General features: G+C 41.5%; 2 gene segments (V, D, J or C); both read right to left on the bottom strand.

Annotated features, from left to right (window-relative positions):
* Positions 1 to 629: 629 nt before the first annotated feature.
* LOC122468854 lies at positions 630 to 2,055 on the bottom strand. The segment is given in 2 exon segments: positions 630 to 1,612; positions 1,744 to 2,055. Coding segments are annotated over 2 exon segments (435 nt in total).
* Positions 2,056 to 9,850: 7,795 nt separating this feature from the next.
* Positions 9,851 to 11,550, bottom strand: LOC122468846. The segment is given in 2 exon segments: positions 9,851 to 11,214; positions 11,375 to 11,550. Coding segments are annotated over 2 exon segments (642 nt in total).
* Positions 11,551 to 19,461: the final 7,911 nt, after the last annotated feature.

The following is a 19,461-nucleotide window of genomic DNA, read 5'->3' as shown; positions in this document are numbered from 1 at the left end:
CCTCCAAAATTCATTTGTTGAAACTCCACCCCCTAATGTGATGATTGTAGGAGGTGGAGCTCTGGAGAGGTAATTAGGAATAGGTGAGGTCATGAGAGTGGAGCCCTGAATGGGATTCGTGACCTTACAGGAGTCCTGACAGAGCTTGCTCTTCTCTGCTCTCTGCCACATGAAGATGCACCGAGAAGGTGGCAGTCTGCAGTCTGGGAAGGAATACTCACCAGAACCCAACCATGCCGGCACTCTGATCTCAGACTTCCAGCGTTGAAGACTGTGGGAAATAAATTTCTGTTGTTTGTAAGCCACCTGGTCAACGGTACTTGATACAGCAGCCCAAAGTGAGGAAGACACTGCTGTATTAACAAGGAACTGTAGGGGTGCCTGGGTGGTTCAGTTAAGCACCTGCTTCTTGATTTTGGCTCAGTCACGATCTCGAGGTTCGTGAGTTTGAGCCCCGCAACACACTCTGCACTGAGAGTGCAGAACCTGCTTGGGATTCTGTCTTCCTCTCTCTCTGCCCCTCCCCGGCCCCCTCTCTAGCGCTCTCTCTCCCAAAAATAAATAAATAAACATTTTTTTTAAAAGCTGATTGGCTGACCCAGCTCTTAAAAAAAAAAATAGAAGAAGAAGAAGAAGAAGAAGAAGAAGAAGAAGAAGAAGAAAGAAGGAAGAAGAAGGAGGAAGTGTAGAAGGACAAGCCAAGGGACCCTTAGAAGACTCTCAGAGTAATTCATCTGAGAGATGAGGGGGGGCTTGACCAGGGAGGTATAGTGAAGATGGTAGCAGTGGTCAGATTATGGATCAATTTTAAAGATAGGGCCACCTGGAGTTTTTGGTGGATTAGATGTCAACAGTGAGAGAAAAAATAAGAATCAAAAATAACTCTTGAGTTATGACCAGAGACTGAAAGAATGGAGCTGTTAGAAAGTAAAAAAAAGCAAAAGATGGTGTGGGGAGCATGTTGGAGGTGAGTTCAGAAAGTGAAAGATTAGAAGGTCGGTATTGGTCACATTAAAGTGGAATCCGGACCCTCTAGAATGCAATATCCCCAAATGGCAGGAGAATATCCATACAAGTGTCTCTGTTCCAGGACTTGTCTACATGACCCAGTAGTAAAAGAAGATACACGGTGAAGTTCCTATTTATCCTCAGGAGCCAGCAGCCAAACACCCCCCAGAGGTCTCTTCCTCCATTTGCTCACTTCCATCAAATGACAGACCTTGCTAAAAACAAGTCAGACTGTGTCCTTGAGTCTCTGAAAACTGCGGTGTCTCAGGAAGTTTGTGTTCAGGTCCCCCTGCAGTCCCAGGCACCGTGTCGCTCACAGCACAGAAGTACTCGGCCGCGTCGCTGCCAAAGGCTGGGGATTTCCTCAGGTGGAAGGAGTTTTCATTCCTCCTAAATTCAGCCTCGAAACCGTTGAGGCCTTTAACCAGGGTGTCCCCTGATATGTACTCGAGGAGAAGCTGGAGTCCTTGGTTGGGGTACTGCATGTACCAGAAGACATAAGTCGTTCCACTGGAGGAATAGTTGCACTTCAGCTCCAGACGGGCTCCTTCAGAGACCAACACCTGGGCATCAGGCTGAGTCACTGACTGGGCTCCCGTTCCTCCTGAAACATCAATGCTGAGTCAGTGAGACCAGGACAGACGTACTTAAAATGAGACAGTGTCTCCCTGCAGATTCCAGTCAGAACAGTGTTTCTGACATGGAGGCAGGAGCGTAAAATACAGTGTTACTTACTCACTGTGAAGAGCATTCCAAACAGCAGGATGGACACTGAGCACATAGCTAGGTGGTGAGGAAGCGGACGGCTGTGTTCTGGAAGATTTCCCCTGAGGAGCAGGAAGAAGCCTGCCGGATTGCGCTGAGTCTTTGTAACAAGGAAAATTTGAGTTTCCAGAAATCCCCGTTCAAAGGCTAAGTTCTAGAGATAGTTGGTAAGAGACGCTTCCTTGACAATGACTGCTCCTGGTGTGTAGCCTACTCAGAATGTGTGCCTTTGTGAGTTGTAAGGTAAAGAAGCTCACAGAAGTGAGGTAGAATTTTTTTTTTTTTTTTAGAAGAGTTTACACAATATCACCCTCTGGGGGTCAAATATGGTAACAAATTGTGTCAAGGTTTTTGTGCCTTTTTCCTGCTCCTATTTAGGCTTGAATGAATTTCTTAGCATTATAATCTGATTAGAGTATGTTTAAGGGGCTGCTTACTAAGAGTCTGTTTTCATCTTAAGAAGTAAGTACTGGGGGGCCTGGGTGGCTCAGTCGGTTTAGCGGCCGACTTCGGCTCAGGTCATGATCTCGCGGTCCGTGAGTTCCAACCCCGCGTCGGGCTCTGTGCTGACAGCTCAGAGCCTGGAGCCTGTTTCGGATTCTTTGTCTCCCTCTCTCTGACCCTCCCCCGTTCATGCTCTGTCTCTCTCTGTCTCAAAAATAAATAAACGTTAAAAAAAAAAGAAAAGAAGTAAGTACTATTATTTGGCCAAATGAAGTAAATAGTATTACCATCCTCATTTTATAAATGAGAAAACTGAAATGTGGAAGGAAGTTTGTAATTTCTCCAAGGTCACAGTAAGGGACAACTGGAATTTGTCCCATTAGAATGATTCAAGAATCCGTGTTATTAACCACTGATAATTTACTACTAATGTCCCTTAGAGTAGACATTATCCTAACTTACTGACAGGAAATTAAATCTTTATGAAGTTAAATACTTTGTCCGAGGACAACATAAGAATTGGAGTCTAATTCTGTTACACACCAAGCCCAGCTCCTCACCCACTATATTATTTATGATATAGTACTCCCTTTAAATAGTAGATATAATTTCACCAAGACACTCAGAGCAATACTCCGAGAAAAGCAATACTCAGAGAAAAGAATAGAAACTAAGGGAAATTCCCAAGGAACCCAACACCAAAGAGAGGGCAGTGGAAATCGTACCAACGAAACCTCAAAGAGTAGCCTGGAGAAGTAAGTGACAAGTCAGAAATGACTGGTGTCCAGAAAGAGAAGGGAAAAGGACTTTTAAGAACAAAGGGACATTCAACAGAGCAATGCTGAAGACTTTGAAAGCCCCACCGTCAATAATGATTTGATTTCACTACTCCTATGTTTGTCACAACTTTTAGCAAGCGTGAATGTTGAATTTTGGCAAAATTATTTTCTGCATAGATTAACACGATCATGTGATTTTCTTCTTTAGCCTGTTAGGATGGTAGATTGCATCAGTTAAGTTCCAAACATTGAAGCAGAGCAGTCTTGCATCCCTGGGAAAAATCCACTCGCGTTTGGTATTATTCTTTTTGTATATTGATGAATCTACTCGCCAATATTCTGTTAAATTTTGTGCCTATAGTCATTCATGAGGGAAATTTCTCTGCAGTTTTCTGTATGTCCTTTGTCTGACTTTGGTACTGGAGTAATACTAGGTTCATAAAAGGAGTTAGCAATTACTCTCTATTTTCTGGAAGAACTTGTTTAAAATTCATGCCAATTCTTTAAATTTTTAATAGAATTCTCACAATTAAGCCATCTGAGTCTGGAGATTCTTTTAAAATTATTTAACATTTAACTTTACACAGACATGGTGCCTTCAGCTTTCTCTGACTCCTGCCCTAAAGAGAGATAAGGAAGGGTTGTTCCTGGAGCTCCACAGCAAGGTTTGGGGACAGGTCGCAGGTGCTCTGAGAGCACTGTGCCCCTGTGCAGAAATAGACTCCTGAATCTGCAGTCTGGGTGGCCACCATGTGCAGCAAACTGTTCTTTCTAGTGTCTCCAAACCAAGCTGTCAGTCTTTCCTGCTTCACATCTCCACTCTTAACTAAGGTGATCAAGAGGATGGGACTGCCCCCAGGCCTCTGCTTATACCAATGTAAGCCGTTTAAAGTCCTTGAGGAATTGCAGTAAATGGTGAAGTTCTCTCCTTCTTGTAGAAGCAGGAATTGAGGAATTTGCTTTATCTCTTGTCCATTCACTTCTGTTAAAAACAAACAAACAAACAAACAAACAAACAAAAAACCAGTGGGAAGCATCAGAGAAAATCTGATTAGATCTCTATTCTCTGAGTTACACTCTTGTCTAATTTTCTCCTTCTTTCCCTGTCTCCCTCCCCAAGTGCCTCTAACTTTCTTATTTTTTAGCTCCCCCTCTCCAATTTTTTTGCTCTCAATCAGAAAAATCTCATTCCTGCAGATGGTATTCCACTATGCTGGGCTCTCTGGAAGCAATCAAGGAAATCTCAAACTCACGTGATATTTGCATCCACAAGATCAACACTGGTACTGTAAGTAACATCTCCCTCTTCTTCCTCTTGAGAAAGAATGACTGAATCTGGTTGCTCCTAAATGTGTTTCCCTTGTTACAAGAGTCTCCCAGACCCAAAGAAATGTAGTGTACCACTACACTGCCTTTTGGAAAGAAAGGGGAAAGAAGTGACTGCAATTTCAGGTAGCCAATCAGACTATTTTTCTCAATCACCTTCAGAAGAGGGTCTATGATTGCAAATGCTGCCTCCTGGGGGCCAGACTCAAAATGTGCCGATTTTATAACCGATTCCTTATACACTTGTTTGTTTTTTGAGAGAGAGAGGGTACACATGAGCGAAGGGGAGGAGAGACAAAGAGAGAGAGAGAGAGAGAGAGAGAGAGAGAGAGAGAGACGCAGCCTTGGGTTTTTACCGGAAGCCAGGCTCTAGTTCACCCAATGCGGGACTTGAACTCAGGAACCCCTGAGATGAGTGGCAGTCAGATGCTTAACCCACTGAGCCACCCAGGCCCCCTACACTGTTTTCTAATTCAAATGGTGCCTATATTTGTCAAGACTTGGGGAAAAAAGTTTACTGTTGCTGATACTGTTCAGGGAGGAATACTTTGTCTTTAAAAAAAAAAATGGGTTCTGTGATTCAAAACTAGGAAGTCAACAGGTAATAAAACTTCCATTTGGCATTCCCAGTTTCATCCAGAAAAAAGTAGCGTTTGTCTGTGCATGAACAAATGGAACATACTAGGTCACAGATATTTAAATAAATGTGGGAAAAGGCTCATAATTTATTGTTAGGTCACCCATGATCTCAAAGTAGAAGATAAAAAGTACCTATTGCTCTGTCATCATACAGATTACCCTGGTTGTTAATTACCAGTTTAGAGGTCATCTCTACTGTCCCAATGTGTTACTTGTTCACATATCAGTGATTTTTTAAAAAATCAACATAATTTGAAAGAAGAGGTCTTATCTATCACATATGAATTTCTCTAAAAAGGCTTCCTTAAAACACTTGGGTAGAATAGCTCCCCACGGCTCCAAAGATTTTCAATCTCACTTACCACAGTACTTATTGCCCTGTGTGATAATGATCTGTTAATTGTCTGAGCTGCCTCATATTCATCTACCTTGAGCGTGTGTACTATATATCATCCTTAACAATTGCGCTGACCTATATGGTAGCTACTAGCCACATGAGGCTTCTTAAAGTAATTAAAATTAAATAAAATTTAAAATTTAGTGTGTCAGGGTGGCTCAGTCAGATAAGTGTCTGACTCTTGATTTCGGCTCAGGTCACAATCTCATACTTTGTGACTTTGAGCCCCGCGTCGGGCTCAGAGCCTGCTTGGGATTCTCTCTCTCTCTCTCTCTCTCTCTCTCTCTCTCTCTCTCTCTTCTACCCCTCCATCCCTCAAAATAAATCCATAAAAACTTTAAAGAAGTAAAAATAAAATAAAATTTAGTTTGTCAGTTATATTATCTACGCTTCAAGTTCTCGATAGCCACGTAGGGCTAGTGGCTAGTGGACAGTGTGAATATAGGTATTTCTGCTACCTCAGAAAGTTCTGTTGGACAGTGCCTCTTTTGAATGTGGGGTCTCTGAAAACAAGGAATTTTGTCTGTTTTGGTCACTACCGTATCACAAGTAAAGTCCCTGATGTGTGGTAGTCACTTAATTAATGTTTGTCTTTGTTCATCACCATGTTCCCACAAACTATTCTAATACCTGGCAAACAGTGGGTACTCAAATATTTGTTAAATGATAAATAAATGTGTGTGCTTGCATATACCCTTTGGGAATGCAGACAGTCAAGGGTTGGTTGTAGCTGCGTACACATGTTACTTTAGGGAGAAACCACATTCGTTTTCTAGGTCTACCATAACAGACTACCACAAACGTGGTGGCTCAGAATAACAAAAACTTATTTTCTAACAGTGCTGGAGGCCAGAAGTATGTAATCAAGGTGTCAGCAGAGCAATGCTCCCTTTGAGTGCTCAGGGGTTGGATCCTTCCCTGCCTCTTCCAGCTCCTGATGCCTCCAGGCATCCCTTGGCTTGTGGCTGCATCTCTCCAAACTCTACCTCTAGCCAGAGTGCCTCACAGGGTCTTCTCCTCTGTGTGTCTCTCAAAAAGACATTTGTCATTGGATTTATGACCCGCCTGGATAATCCAGGATGATATTATATTGCTATTCTTAATTTAATTACTTTTGCAAAGGCTCTTTGTCGGGTAAGGTCACATTCACAGTTCCCGAGGATTAAGAAGTGGACTTCTCTTTGGGAGATTCATGGTTTAATCCACTATAGGAGCTCTAATGTCTTTGAAGTATTGCCATGTAAATGTTTTAATAGCAGAAATCTCAACACTTCAATTTAGAGTTAAAAGTGGATCTGAATTTGAATTAAAGCATAATATGGAAACAGAACATGTTCTGTTTTAGCAGTTTCAGGATGAGCTAGAAAATGAAAATCCCATGAGTTAAGATAAACGTTTTGGACATACACACACTCTTTCCTTCCCAGGAATGTTGGTTTGGGGCCCCCAAATGAAGGCAAAACCAGTGCTGTGATAATGAAGTCTCCTTCCCATGTCAAAAGAGCAAGGAGTCTGGAAGGGGCACCTGTGGAAACTTGAATCATTGTGTCACTTCTGGGCAGAACAAGGGCAGGGCTGCAGTGCACACGGAAGCCTAACCTGGAGCGAGAACGTCTGGCACGGGAGAAATCTGCTCTTCTCCAACACACACCGTACTCTCTGTTGTAAACTGTCTCTGGGCCCCATGGCGTGACGTAGAAATTGCTAAATGAAGAGAAGAAGGAATTGGTTTGAGGAGTAGAAGGAATCTCTCCCCTCCCAGTAGGAAATGCTTGCACTGAATATAAATATAAGACAGCTCAAAGTAGCAAATATTTTTGTTAAAATAATCACGAGGGAGTACAGATTCAAGAATATTTATACTAAAATGCTATGTGTTATCCTATGAGATTTCAGATAAGAGGTAAACAATGCTGTCTGAACTGGACGAGTTGGATGAGTAGACATTTTACAATGGGGAAGGTATATTCCGGGCAAAGGGGGTGTATCTGCAAGGGCACAGATTTAAGAAAGAGTTCAGTGTGTGCACAAGTGGTTAGAATTGTTAAATAGTAGATACGCATCTGTGGCATGTAATGAAAAGGGGTGGGTGGTGAACATAGAAGATAACTTAAGAGGGGCACCTGGGTGGCTCAGTCGGTTAAGCGTCCAACTCTTGATTTTGACTCAGGTGACAGCATGGAGCCTGCTTGGGATTCTCTCTCTCCTTCTCCCCGCCCTGCCCCCACTCATTTGTGTGCTCACAGGTGCGTGCTCTCTCTCTCTCTCAAAATAAATAAGCTTAAAAAAAAAAGAAGATAACTTAGGGGGGAAACGTAAATGGACTCATATCTTTTAATATAGAATTTATCTTTACAACTTCTAATGGTTCCTCATTACCCAAAGATTAGCAAGAAGTGATCTGATCAAATATATATATTTTATAATAATTCTAGTAGCTATGTAGAAGTTAGATCCAAAGGAGTAGAGACTAGAGGCAACAGACAATTAAGAGGCCATAAAATCATCCAAGGAATGTGTTTATTCCATTTGCTTGTTGGTTAGATGCCCCCCCCCACACACTGTCTGTTCTTCCTGAATTCCATGCTCCCCTTACATAATGAATCTGAGCTGGCTTTGTGACTCACTTTAACAAACAGAATGCCACAGAAGAAACATCGTGGCAGTTCTAGGACTAAATGTTAAGTTCGCTTGGCAGTTTCCACCTTTGTGATTTTTTTTTTAAAGTTTAGTTATTTTTGAGAGAGAGACAGAGCACAAGCAGGGAAGGGGCAGAGATAGAGGGAACCACAGAATCCGAAGCAGGCTCCAGGTTCTGAGTTGTCAGCACAGAGCCCAATGCCTGGGCTCGAACCCAAGAATCACGAGATCATGACCTGAGCCGAAGTCGGATGCTTAACTGACTAAGCCACCCAGGCACCCCGCCACTTTTGTGATTTTGAAAACCCTGATCCACCACATAAGATATAATATACAGCTTCCCTTCTGGAAAGACCACTCCAGAGGTCACGTGGGGAAGAACAGTCTCTGAGAACACAGCAAATGAGAGACGAGCCTTGCCATCCCAGTGTTCCAGCTGAGGCCAGCCTTCCAGGCATTCTCGCTAAGGCTCCAGACGTTTAAGCGAGCAGTTTGGGGGTGTGCCAGTCCAGTGGAGCCCCTGGACGCCACATGGAGCAGAAGTATCATGAGATAGTAAAACGGTAGCTGTTTAAAAGCTGCTTAAAAGTTTTGGGGTGGTTTATTCTGCAGCAAACTGCTATGTCACTGAAGTCCTTTGAAGAGTCTTGTTGAGGACTTGGGAGAAATTGGCAAGAATTAAAATGTGGTTTTCCTCTATCTGATTTCTGATGGTTTCTAACAGTTCCACCTGGAACATCTGCCTATTTCACCGAACTTCATTTCAAATATGACCCCAGCGCTCCCGCTCTGGCACAGAAGGCATGGTGACAATGCTTGGGTGTGATGTGAGCCCTGGGCCTCCACAGCACAGGAGCAGGTGGCTGATTGCTCACGCTGGGGCCCTACAATAAACAGGAAGATGTAAGACTATCTTGTTCAATGTGATTTTTATACTTCACTTGTTCTTCTCATTCCATTTACTAAACTCTAAAACACAAACAAAAGACGCCCCCACACCGTGGAGCTATTTACAAGAGCATGCCTGTATCTCTGTGAATAATCAAAATTTGACAGACCATTTTCAATGTCAGATCAATTTTAGCACTCAGAGACTGAGAATTGTGGTTCATATTTCCTTGGTTACACTTTTGTAAAGGTATAGATATTTTTTTGGTAAGGAGTCTGCATTCCAGATTTACATTCCCCCCGTGCTTTTAACAGTAGATTTTCCAAATTATGTGCCACTGTATCCAGGAATTGGCCACATGTGTGGAAAGAACTTTATCCCCTCGCATCCAAAGGCAAGCAAGGGGCCCAGAGAAGCTGGAGTCATGGACCAGTGTCAAGTGGCATTCTGTCCAGAAGCGCTGTGCAAATGCAACCGATTTCTCTATGTCCTGTTACATGAAAAAGTCTGTGAGGCATTGTGTTGCGGTAATGCGCAAACGAACCAAACATTGTCCTTGACTGTCTTCTGTGCCTTTTGTTTCTACCAATTCAGAGTTAGCTAAAACCACAGGATTATTACTGAAAATATCAGAAATTTCTACCATTGATCTTTATGACAGTAATAATGGAGATCCAATTTGGGAAGCTGACCAGTGGCTAGAACAGTGAATGGCCTTCTCTTGTGTTGTTTTCCTCCAACAACGCTACTGGGCAATGGACTGTACGTTCTCCTCACTCAGTCGTGTGCTACACACCTCCCATTCTACACACATTCCAATAACATGACGGACTCAACTGTTCCCCCAGTCTGACCATCAGATAGATTTATGACTACCTTGTGAATGATTTTTGGAAAAACAATCTTTCCATATGTGTGCCTCTTAAATAAGGGTCCAATCTGAGGGATCAGTATGCAATCCAATACTGTTTTCAGAATATGCAGTTGTTGTTTTTTTTTACATGTGATGATGACAGGAGTGAGATTTCAAAACCCAAAAATCTACAAAAAGAAAGAGACAAAGAGAGCACTGGCAGCGTAATTTAAGAAGCTGGACAGAAGCTGGATGAGCAGTCATTAATGTAGATGTCGGGAGAAAGCTGACAAGCTATGAGATGAAAAGGCCCAGAAAGGAGTTAATTCATGCTAACCAAACCCCAAAAGGCTCCAGAATTAGAGGCCTCTAGAGCACCAACGGGGTATTAAACTACTGGATTGTTTGGAAGTCTGCAAAATGAGCACAGCCCCAGATGCTCTACCCACCTCATATGCCTGGAAATGACAAAGAAAGAAACTTAGATCCTCATCGAGTTCAGTTACTTATTCAATATCGCAATCCCAGTACAAACTAGGGGATAGATCAAGCATTAGAGTGAGCTTCCCTTATCCGTGCTCCTTTCAGGCCTCCCAAGTGATCTTTAAAAATGCAAATATCCATATATGAGAAGAGATGAAATCCAGATGTTCACGTAGGGGGCAAGTTGAACTGAACCAAAACCAAAATTGGCATTGCCTGTTCCGGGTAGGACACATGCAGATCTCTTTGCCAAGAGTGAGAAGAGGGCACATTCACATGTTCCACTCATGCATGTGAACAGACATGACCGAATGACTAGTGCTTAGGATGTAGCAACAGTGAGGAGTAAATATTATCCTAGTTTAACCAGATTACTTTACATAGGTTGGAGTAACCATCTAGTGCACCTGGAATCGGTCTCGCCAAAAGAGGAAGCAAGGGACCCGACTCAGTGACACAGCTAATATATCGGTGGGAGTCGAGGTCAGTGGGGCTTAGTAATAGTCCAGTTAATTGAGGGAGCTACAGTGACTGGAAGGTTTGTTTATCTGGGTCTGCACTTTCCTCTGATTATTGAAAACACTGTAACTCAATGAATTTGCCTTTTCCACCCTGCACATGGCACTTGTCAACGCTGAGACCAGAGCGGCACCAGCCACGGGTTTGGGTATGGGCTGCAGGTGCCTGGAGAGCACTGTGTCTGTCAAGGCACAGAGGTATGTGGCAGCATCTTCCGGCTGGGATCCTTTGATGTACAAGGAGCTAGAACCCTTCTTAGTATCAAGAGTGACTTTTACTCGTCCTTCCTCCTTTTCATCCCCATTTACAGCCATTGTAAACAGGAACTTGGGGCTTTTTGCAGGTTCCCATCTGTACCACTGTAAACCATAAAAACTGCTGGTAGGAAAATGGCAGGTGAAATTGGTGTTTTCTCCTTCGTGAACATGAAGCGACAGAGGATACTGGTTCACATCCAATTCGCTGCACACTCCTGTTGAGAAAGACAGGGTCAGACAGAGAAATTGGTCTCTACAGTTTCCATTTTCTTTGCACGTTCCCAAGTAACAGCTAGAGGTGTCTGACCACCCTCTCCCCCTTCTCCATCACCACCCACGACTGTCCAGAATCTCTCTGGCAACCCAAAGACTTACGGCCAAGATGAAGCCACAAGATTAGCAACGAGGCTACCAAAGGACTCTTCTCCATTGATCCTACCCAAGGATCTCCGCAGAGGAACGCTCTGCAGCCTAGATCTGTTTCAGAAAACAGAATGTCGCCTCTGGTTGCACAGCCAATCACAGACAAGCTCATCTAAATGTCCTGGAAACACACCAACCAACTCTGCCCTAGATTCAGTTTCCTGTGGTTCAAAAGGAGAGATCAAACACTGTTTTTGTTTGTTTGGGTTTTTTTTTTTTTGATGCCAACTCCACAAGCATTGGGGAAATCCCACACAAAGAGAGTGGGCAACCTATGAGACGTTGGCTGCTTAATCATGGACTGACATTTTTCTGCTTCAGAGAGGGTTACAGGTGCCATAGAATCTGGGATAGGGAAAGCACTTTGGCTGGAAATCTTTCCATGAATCTTCAAAAAAATGCATTTATTTTATTTTGTTTTGTTTTGTTTTATTTTAGAGAGCACAAGTGGGGTAGGGGGCAGAGGGAGGGAGAAAGAGAGAGAGAGAGAGAGAGAGAGAGAGAGAGAGAGAGAGAGAGAATCCCAAGCAAGCTGCTTGCTCAGCGGAGCTCGATCCCACCTCCCTGGGATCATGACCTGAGCTGAAGTCAAGAGTCTGAGATATAATGTTAGTTTGACTTAACATACATGCATTTGCTTAAACAGTAATTTTTGTGCCTAGGATTTCCCTCTGAGCTCTGAAAATTACAAAAGCAACCTTCTCTGTTTTCTGTGAGCTCAAAATGTAGTTGGAGAAAGAAGAGGTGCCCAGAAAAAAAGTAATAGTGCAAGATTGCAGGAATTAAGATTATTCAGAATATATATCTACTTCTGGGAAATTGGTGGTATAAATTGGTTTCAAACCCCTTCCTGTGAACAACTAAAATAAGTAAGGAAACAGCATGGTTTAGTGGCTAATATTAAAGAGTGTTTTCCACAGACTCAAATCATATTCTGAAAAGTGAGTAGGTTGCAAACGCATCTCAATGGCTAATTTATAGTTCTCCTTTCTAAGAAAAGAGATGTGGCTGTGGTTCATGACAGAAATCCTAGAAATATCTCCTGGTTCAGAAGTGTAAGGGCTAGGGCTAGGGATGGGCTGTAAGAAAAACAACAGCCACTCCGAGTCAAGCTCCTTTTTTCTTCAGATCACGGCATTCAGATGCCTCAGTGATAGTGAGAGCCTGTCCTCACCGCTCAGAAAGCCCGCTTGATGGAAAATGTGTATCTGCTGAAAATACTGATCCACTGATGAGTTCATTCACACATTGGAGGGGCAGGGTCCTCAAGAAGAAAGGCATGCCTCTGACAGAGGGAGCATTCCTGTAACTAATAGGGCAGAATCTGCAATTTTTAGCCACCTACTTTGCCTGAAACAGAGGCCAAGCCAACTGACCGCTAGATACCTTACATAAGTTAAATCATACCTTGGGGCACCTGGGTGGCTCAGTCAGTTGGTTAAGAGTCTGACTTTGGCTCAGGTCATGATCTCGTGGTTTGGGGGTTCAAGCCCCACATGGAGCTCTCTGCTGTCAGCGTGGAGCCCACTTCAGATCCTCTGCCCCACCTTTTCTGCCCACTTGAGTGCTTTCTCTCTCTCTCTCTCTGTCTCTCAAATAAATAAACATTAAAAAAATCATACCTTAAGTGACTTGCAGGGTAGAAATCTTGACAATTCTGGATAAATAACACACAGATTAGTCCCTCTTAATCCTTTACATTAGTATTGGAATTGCGAGGACTCTAGACATAAAGTGGACCTTTGGACAACACAGGTTTGAGCCATGCAGATCCACTTTTATATGTTTATTTTTCAATAAATGTGCCGGAAATTGCAAGGGAGATTTGCGACAATTCGGAAAACTTGGAGATAAGCTAGATAGCCTAGTAATATGGGAAAAAAATAAGAAAAAGTTAGGTATGTCACTAACGCACAAAATATATATAGATAGATACCATTTTATCATTTACGACTATAAAATATACACCAATGTATTCTAAAAGTTAAAATGTATCAAAACTTACACACACAAACACCCACCGTACATGACCCCATTCACAGCCTACCCTTACATAGGCAGAAGGGGAATGATATTTAATTTAAAACTAACGTGTCAGTTTTCCTTTTTTAAAACTATGTTCATTTTCTTACCGTTTTATCACTTTGCTTTCAAAGAATCACGTTACCGTAAAGTATGCCTCTCTTTCTCGTTATTGAAGAAACTGTATCAAGTAAACAGTTTTTTAAAAATGTAACTATGTTTCCAAAGCTGTATTATAAATATGACTGTAATACTCTATACCCTAAAATCTTTATAACAATTCATTCGCTGGTGTGGAGGCTAGGCTATATACTAATGGTTATGAATCATAATCATTACACTATGGTATACACATAGGCTTATCCGCTGTGATCGTGAAGCGATCATGCCAGTTCCCTAAACTACCATAAAGCAATCATATCGCTGCTTCTTCATCACCAATGCATGAATTGTTATACCTGTAAATAAATAGGAATTTCTTTCTCACATTATCTTTTCATTTTTGATGTCTAATGTTAGTAATGCATTCAGCCCCTGCAGTGTTTTGTATCATGTAAGACAATATTGATACAGGTACTGGCAGACAACTTATCTTGTAAACAGGTAACATAAACTTAGGTAGAGTATTGGTAAATACAGTTCAGTACTGTAAATGTATTGTTTCTTCCTTATGATTTCCTTCATAACATTGTCTTTCCTCTGCCATACTTTTGTAAGAATACAATATATAATACATATAACAAATGTATAATTATATGTTAATATAAGTATATGTTCATCAACTGTTACCAGTAAGGTTTCTGGTCAACAGAAGGCTGTTAGCAGTTTTTTGGCGAGCCAGAATTTAAAAACACAGATTTTCAGTGGTGCAGGGGTTGGTGCCCTTAAACTTCACCTTGGCTCAAGGGGTAATTTTATCTGTTGTACATTCATTCAACAAGTATGTATTGATGATAACCTCCTCTGTACTAGGCATTGTTCAGGCAAGGAAGATGCAGTAGTGAAGAAGATAGAGGAGAAGAAAAAAATTAAAGAGATTTTTAAAAAATAAGATAATTTTAAACAGTGATAAGCTCTATAAAGACAATACAGGGGCACCTGGGTGGCTCAGTTGGTTAAGCGTCCAACTTTGGCTCAGGTCACGATCTCGCAGTCTTGCGAGTTCAAGCCCGCGTTGAGCCCGGTGCTGAGAGCCCGGAGCCTGGAGCCTGGAGCCTGGAGCCTGCAGCCTGCTTTGGATCCCGTGTCTCCCGCTCTCTGCCTCTCCCCCACTCGCACTCTGTTTCTTTTTCTCTCCAAAAAATAAAATAAACATTAAAAAAATTTTTTTAAAGACAATACAATACTATACTGAAATAGAGTGTTATTTTTGGCATGAGGAAAAGCATCTGGTGTAAATAGGATATGGAGGGAAGGCTCCATTCTGTCACTTGCTCTGTGACAGTAGGCAAGGTATTTTTACCTCTCTTATGCTCAATTTTTTTCTGTAAATGGTCAGTATCCTTCTATTGGGCAATGGACTAAGCATTGGCAGGCATCATCTCATTTACTTCTCATCAGTACTCACACTATAGGGATGAGGAAACTGACACATAAAAATTATTAACTCATTTACCTAAGATCTTAACTGATGAATGGTAGATCTGGAAATCCAAGCATGTTGGTCCCAAAGCAAAGTGGTCTCAAGCATTTTGCTACACTGTCTCCTGAAAGGATCCTGCAACCAACCTTGAAGTGTTCCAATAAGAATTAAATGAGAACACACATGCCAGTCACCTAGTGCAATAACTTCCTTACCTCAGGCACTCAACGAGATGCATGTAATGTATAAAACACCGAGGGCTTGGGAGACGCAATCTGAAATTGCAGTGGAGTTTATTCACAAGAGAAAGCTCAATATTTTCTGAGGTAAATTTTGCAATTTACATAGCATATTTCACGTATTATCATAAGTATCCAGGGTCTATCATGTTTGATTCTGTCAATGGGAAGTCAGTGCATTATGTTGTCATATTGGGGGATTGGGTGGCATAGGATAACATGAAAAGAGTAAACCAAGCAGTGTTCTCTATGACACAATTATTATTTTTTTTTACATCATTGATCCTTGCTCCCACTTCTCAGGATATTTCTATACTACAATAAAGGACAGAGGAGTAAACACAATGTCACTTAACAGAGAAAAACTTCCCATCTTGGGCAACAGTGCCAAGCTTTATTTCCCCGGTATCTTGTTATTCTCCAGCTCGAATCATCCCACATATTATAGGTATAATTTGGAAGTCAATCACTTTCACATCTGGCTGGCCAAAAGGTTAAAAACCAGCCAGCCCTCCCAAATCTTCTCTCACATGATAACAGCAATGGCAAGTTCACTGACTTTGGTTCAGCAACGGTAGCTCCTGCTGGGACGAGTCTTTGCCACAATTTAACCTTGCTGTCCTCACTGGAGGGCAGAGCAAGGCCAATGTCACAAAATATTTTAGCAGAACACCAGGTGGCAGTGCTTCAATAAAGAACTGCTCTCATTTTTGATAACTTGGAGTACGCTGGAGCCTGATGCTCAGGGTAGAAAAATAGAGAGAAAAGATTCACAAAGTGATGACATTTGAATAAAGACATAAAGGAAGTGCAGAGGTACACCGTGCAGATATTTTGGGGAGAGTGCAGTTTTATAGGCAGAGAGGACAAAGGCAAGCAGCAAGTATCTTGATATTGAAACATGTTGTGAGTGTTTCAGGAACAATGCCTCTTCTTTCCCTGTAACCCCTTATTGCTCCCAGAACACTGCTGTGTAAGAGATTTGTTAAAGCATTCAGTGCTGTTAACTGGTTAGTGGACGATTTCTTCATGTATGGACCCTGGGGCAATTAGTACTTGGCTTCACCATCTTCTTTTCTAGTTCTTTTTGAGTTCCAGTTGAAACCAGTAACGTTACCATTGCCAAGGTATCCAGCCACCCTCTTCTGGGGCCAATTGCTTCTCCGTATTCCAAACCTTACTCTGTTGGAGCCCTGTAAAGTGTTACACCCTGGCTGACGATATAAGTTAGAGATGCTTTTAAAGTTAGGAAAGTTATGTCTCATTTCCCAAATACAAAAAATGGGAATGTGTATGTCAACTCTACTTAAAAAATAAACATTTTTAAAACAAAAGTTATAAAATGGGAATAATGAAACCTGTCTCATAGGGTTTGCAGTGTTTAATTAGATAATGAATCCAAATGCATACTGCAGTGCCTAACATATAATAAGCTCAATAAACACCAAGTTTCTTTTTTCCTAGTAAAGCCTGCCTTTCCTTCAATGTCCAGGTCTGTGACCTGTTACTGCTTTTGTTTCTCTCCACATGGATTCAGTGATGGAAGTTTCTCTGAAATTCACTCAGTCCTGTATTTCCCCAGACATAATCATTATTTTCTCCTATTCTATTAGGGTCATTTCCTCCTAGCTACGTTCATATACTCGGGGCAGATGAAATACTCAGGTGGGGTTATATTTTCATTTCCCTAATGAATAATAATATTAAGAGCTTTTTTGTATGTTTATCAGCTATTTGATATATTTCTATAGTGACTCTTCAAGTTTTTGTCATTTTTATTTGTTGTGTTCTTATTGAATTACATGTGCTTTTTATATAGTTTGCATCTGAATCCTTTTTCAGAAATATGCATCACAAATATCGTTTACCAGTCCGTGCATTGATTTTCCACCTTCTTACCAGTGATTTTTAACAAAGACAGGATTCAAAGTTACAAACTTACAGTTATAAAATAAATAGGTCACAGGGAAGAAAAGTACAGCATAAGGAATATAGTAAATAATATTATAATAACTTCGTATGATGAAAGATAGTGACTACACTTAGCCATGGTGAGTGTCTCATAATGTATGTAATTGTCAAATAACTAGAGAGTACACCTGACACTAATATAATATTATATGACCACTATGCTTCAATTTAAAAATAAAGAAACCCCAAAATATGTTTTCATGTTCATAGGAGTCTAGCTTAAAAGGTTTGTTTTCTTTAAGGACTTAAAACATGTCTTCTCTTGACAATTTTCTATTGCTTCTAATGAAAAATCAGGTATCATTCTTTTTTTTTTTTTTGGAAGTTTATTTTTATTTATTTTGAGACAGATAGACAAGCAGGGGAGGGGCAGAGAGAGAGAGGGAGAGAGAGAATCCTAAGCAGGCTCTGAACTGTCAGCCCAGAGCCCGATGCAGGGGCTGGAACTCACAGACCATGAGATCATGACCCAAGCCGAGGTCAAGAGTCTGATGCTTAACCAACTGAGCCACCCAGGCACCAGCCACAGGTATCATTCTTAACCATGTTTCACAGAACGCAGTGTTATCAAGTGTCCCTGAGTACAGGCAAGATTTTTTTTCACTTAAATAAACATTCCGAATATGGATTTGCGTTCAGTGCCTGCAGTGTGCTTCTGCCAAAGCCACGGTGGTGGACTTATAGAATTCTTTACGGAACTTTACGGAATTACATAACATTGCTGCTGAATAAGGAGCTTGTTTCATAGAAAGTTAAACAGAACAGTGAGAGGAGATGCTTGCTATGAGCAAAAAGGTTATGGAATGAGTGACGGAAAAAGTAGTGACAAATAACCAGCTGTAATCACGTGACAGTGTACAGAAACAAAGGCTACCGTAGTTACAAAAATTTGTTTTTTGTTTTGATATGCATATATTCGTATATTAACCATGTTTTACTCCTGTTTCCCATTTGCCTACATGTAGTAGTATGCACTACTATAAATTTATCTTATACCTCATTGTATCAGTAGTGAAACTACGGGATATCAATGGGAGAGTGACTCGGCTAGAAGAGGAAACATCACCCCAAAATGGACAAATATACTTTATATCTTTTTTGTGGGAGAAGGTTATCTTGGTTCTAGTTGAGTGAGGAACAATGGCATCATGTTAGCAGGGAGCATCATTTTGCTACTGTTTTTACTTAAAAGTGAAGTGTTATTGACAGAGGTACATACGGATGCCAAGGTGAAAAGGAGGGTCCTGTGGTAGCTTTGTACTGTCTCAACTTAACTATCTGAAAATATGTTTCCCAGAGTTTGCTTCCTGGTATTGTTCTGGGTTAAGGTTTTCCACAAAAGACATTTGTGCAAGATTTGGAAGGTAGTTGTGATGCGGCAGCCATATTTTTTGATGTTCTGAAGGTTTTGCTGTGGTAACTCACACAGGCTGCGGCCGATCTACTGGCTCATCTTACTGTTGGTTCTTGACTCCTTCACCTCCTACCACAGCTCTTCCCTCAGCTTCCCTTTGTCTTGGGCCAAGTCTCCATGTAGGGTGATGGCAAATAATACCTACTCCTCCTGAAGGTCACCCAACACTATGAGATTGAAGGAGGTGAGAGAGAGGAACTTTTTAGTTTGTCTTTGTGGGTTCCAGTTGTCCTCATGAGTTCTGGTATGTTCTTATAAGTCACAGTTTGTCCATGCCTTTGTTTACATCTACATTTCCTTCACAAATATCACCACAACTGATTTACAGCAAACCCAGGCTCAGTACTAGGTGCAAAGACAACAGCTTTACATAGACTTCTCCACCAGCTAAGGCAATTGCATGAGGTCAGATCCTTATCATTAATCTCTGATTCTACGCCACTCATGTGGCGTAGAATTGTCTCTGATTGTACCTGTACTGACACAGAGCCTAAAAAGAAAGGACTAAGGAGATGAGTTTCATGGTGATTCCAGATAACTAGACCCAGATTTGCGGTGTGAGCATCTTTAACTGACACTGACACTTTAAAATCATCATGGGGCACGTTTTTTCAACTTCAGGTGACTTTGTGCATGTTCTTTATGATGGATTTTAGGTCAAAAATTCAAACTGAGAATGTATTAGAAGAGAGTTACTCTTAACACCTGCTTCCAAATGACATAGAAAAAGGCTTAACTTAGAGTTAAACTTTCTGATCCGCACCTCAGATTAAGCAACCACAGTCACTACCATTTCTTGTCTGGGACGTTG

This window comes from Prionailurus bengalensis, chromosome B3 (genome assembly GCF_016509475.1).
Source record: "Prionailurus bengalensis isolate Pbe53 chromosome B3, Fcat_Pben_1.1_paternal_pri, whole genome shotgun sequence".
Classification (NCBI taxonomy): domain Eukaryota; kingdom Metazoa; phylum Chordata; class Mammalia; order Carnivora; family Felidae; genus Prionailurus; species Prionailurus bengalensis.
Note: the sequence above shows the minus strand (reverse complement) of the source record. Positions and strands in the feature narration are given on the sequence as shown.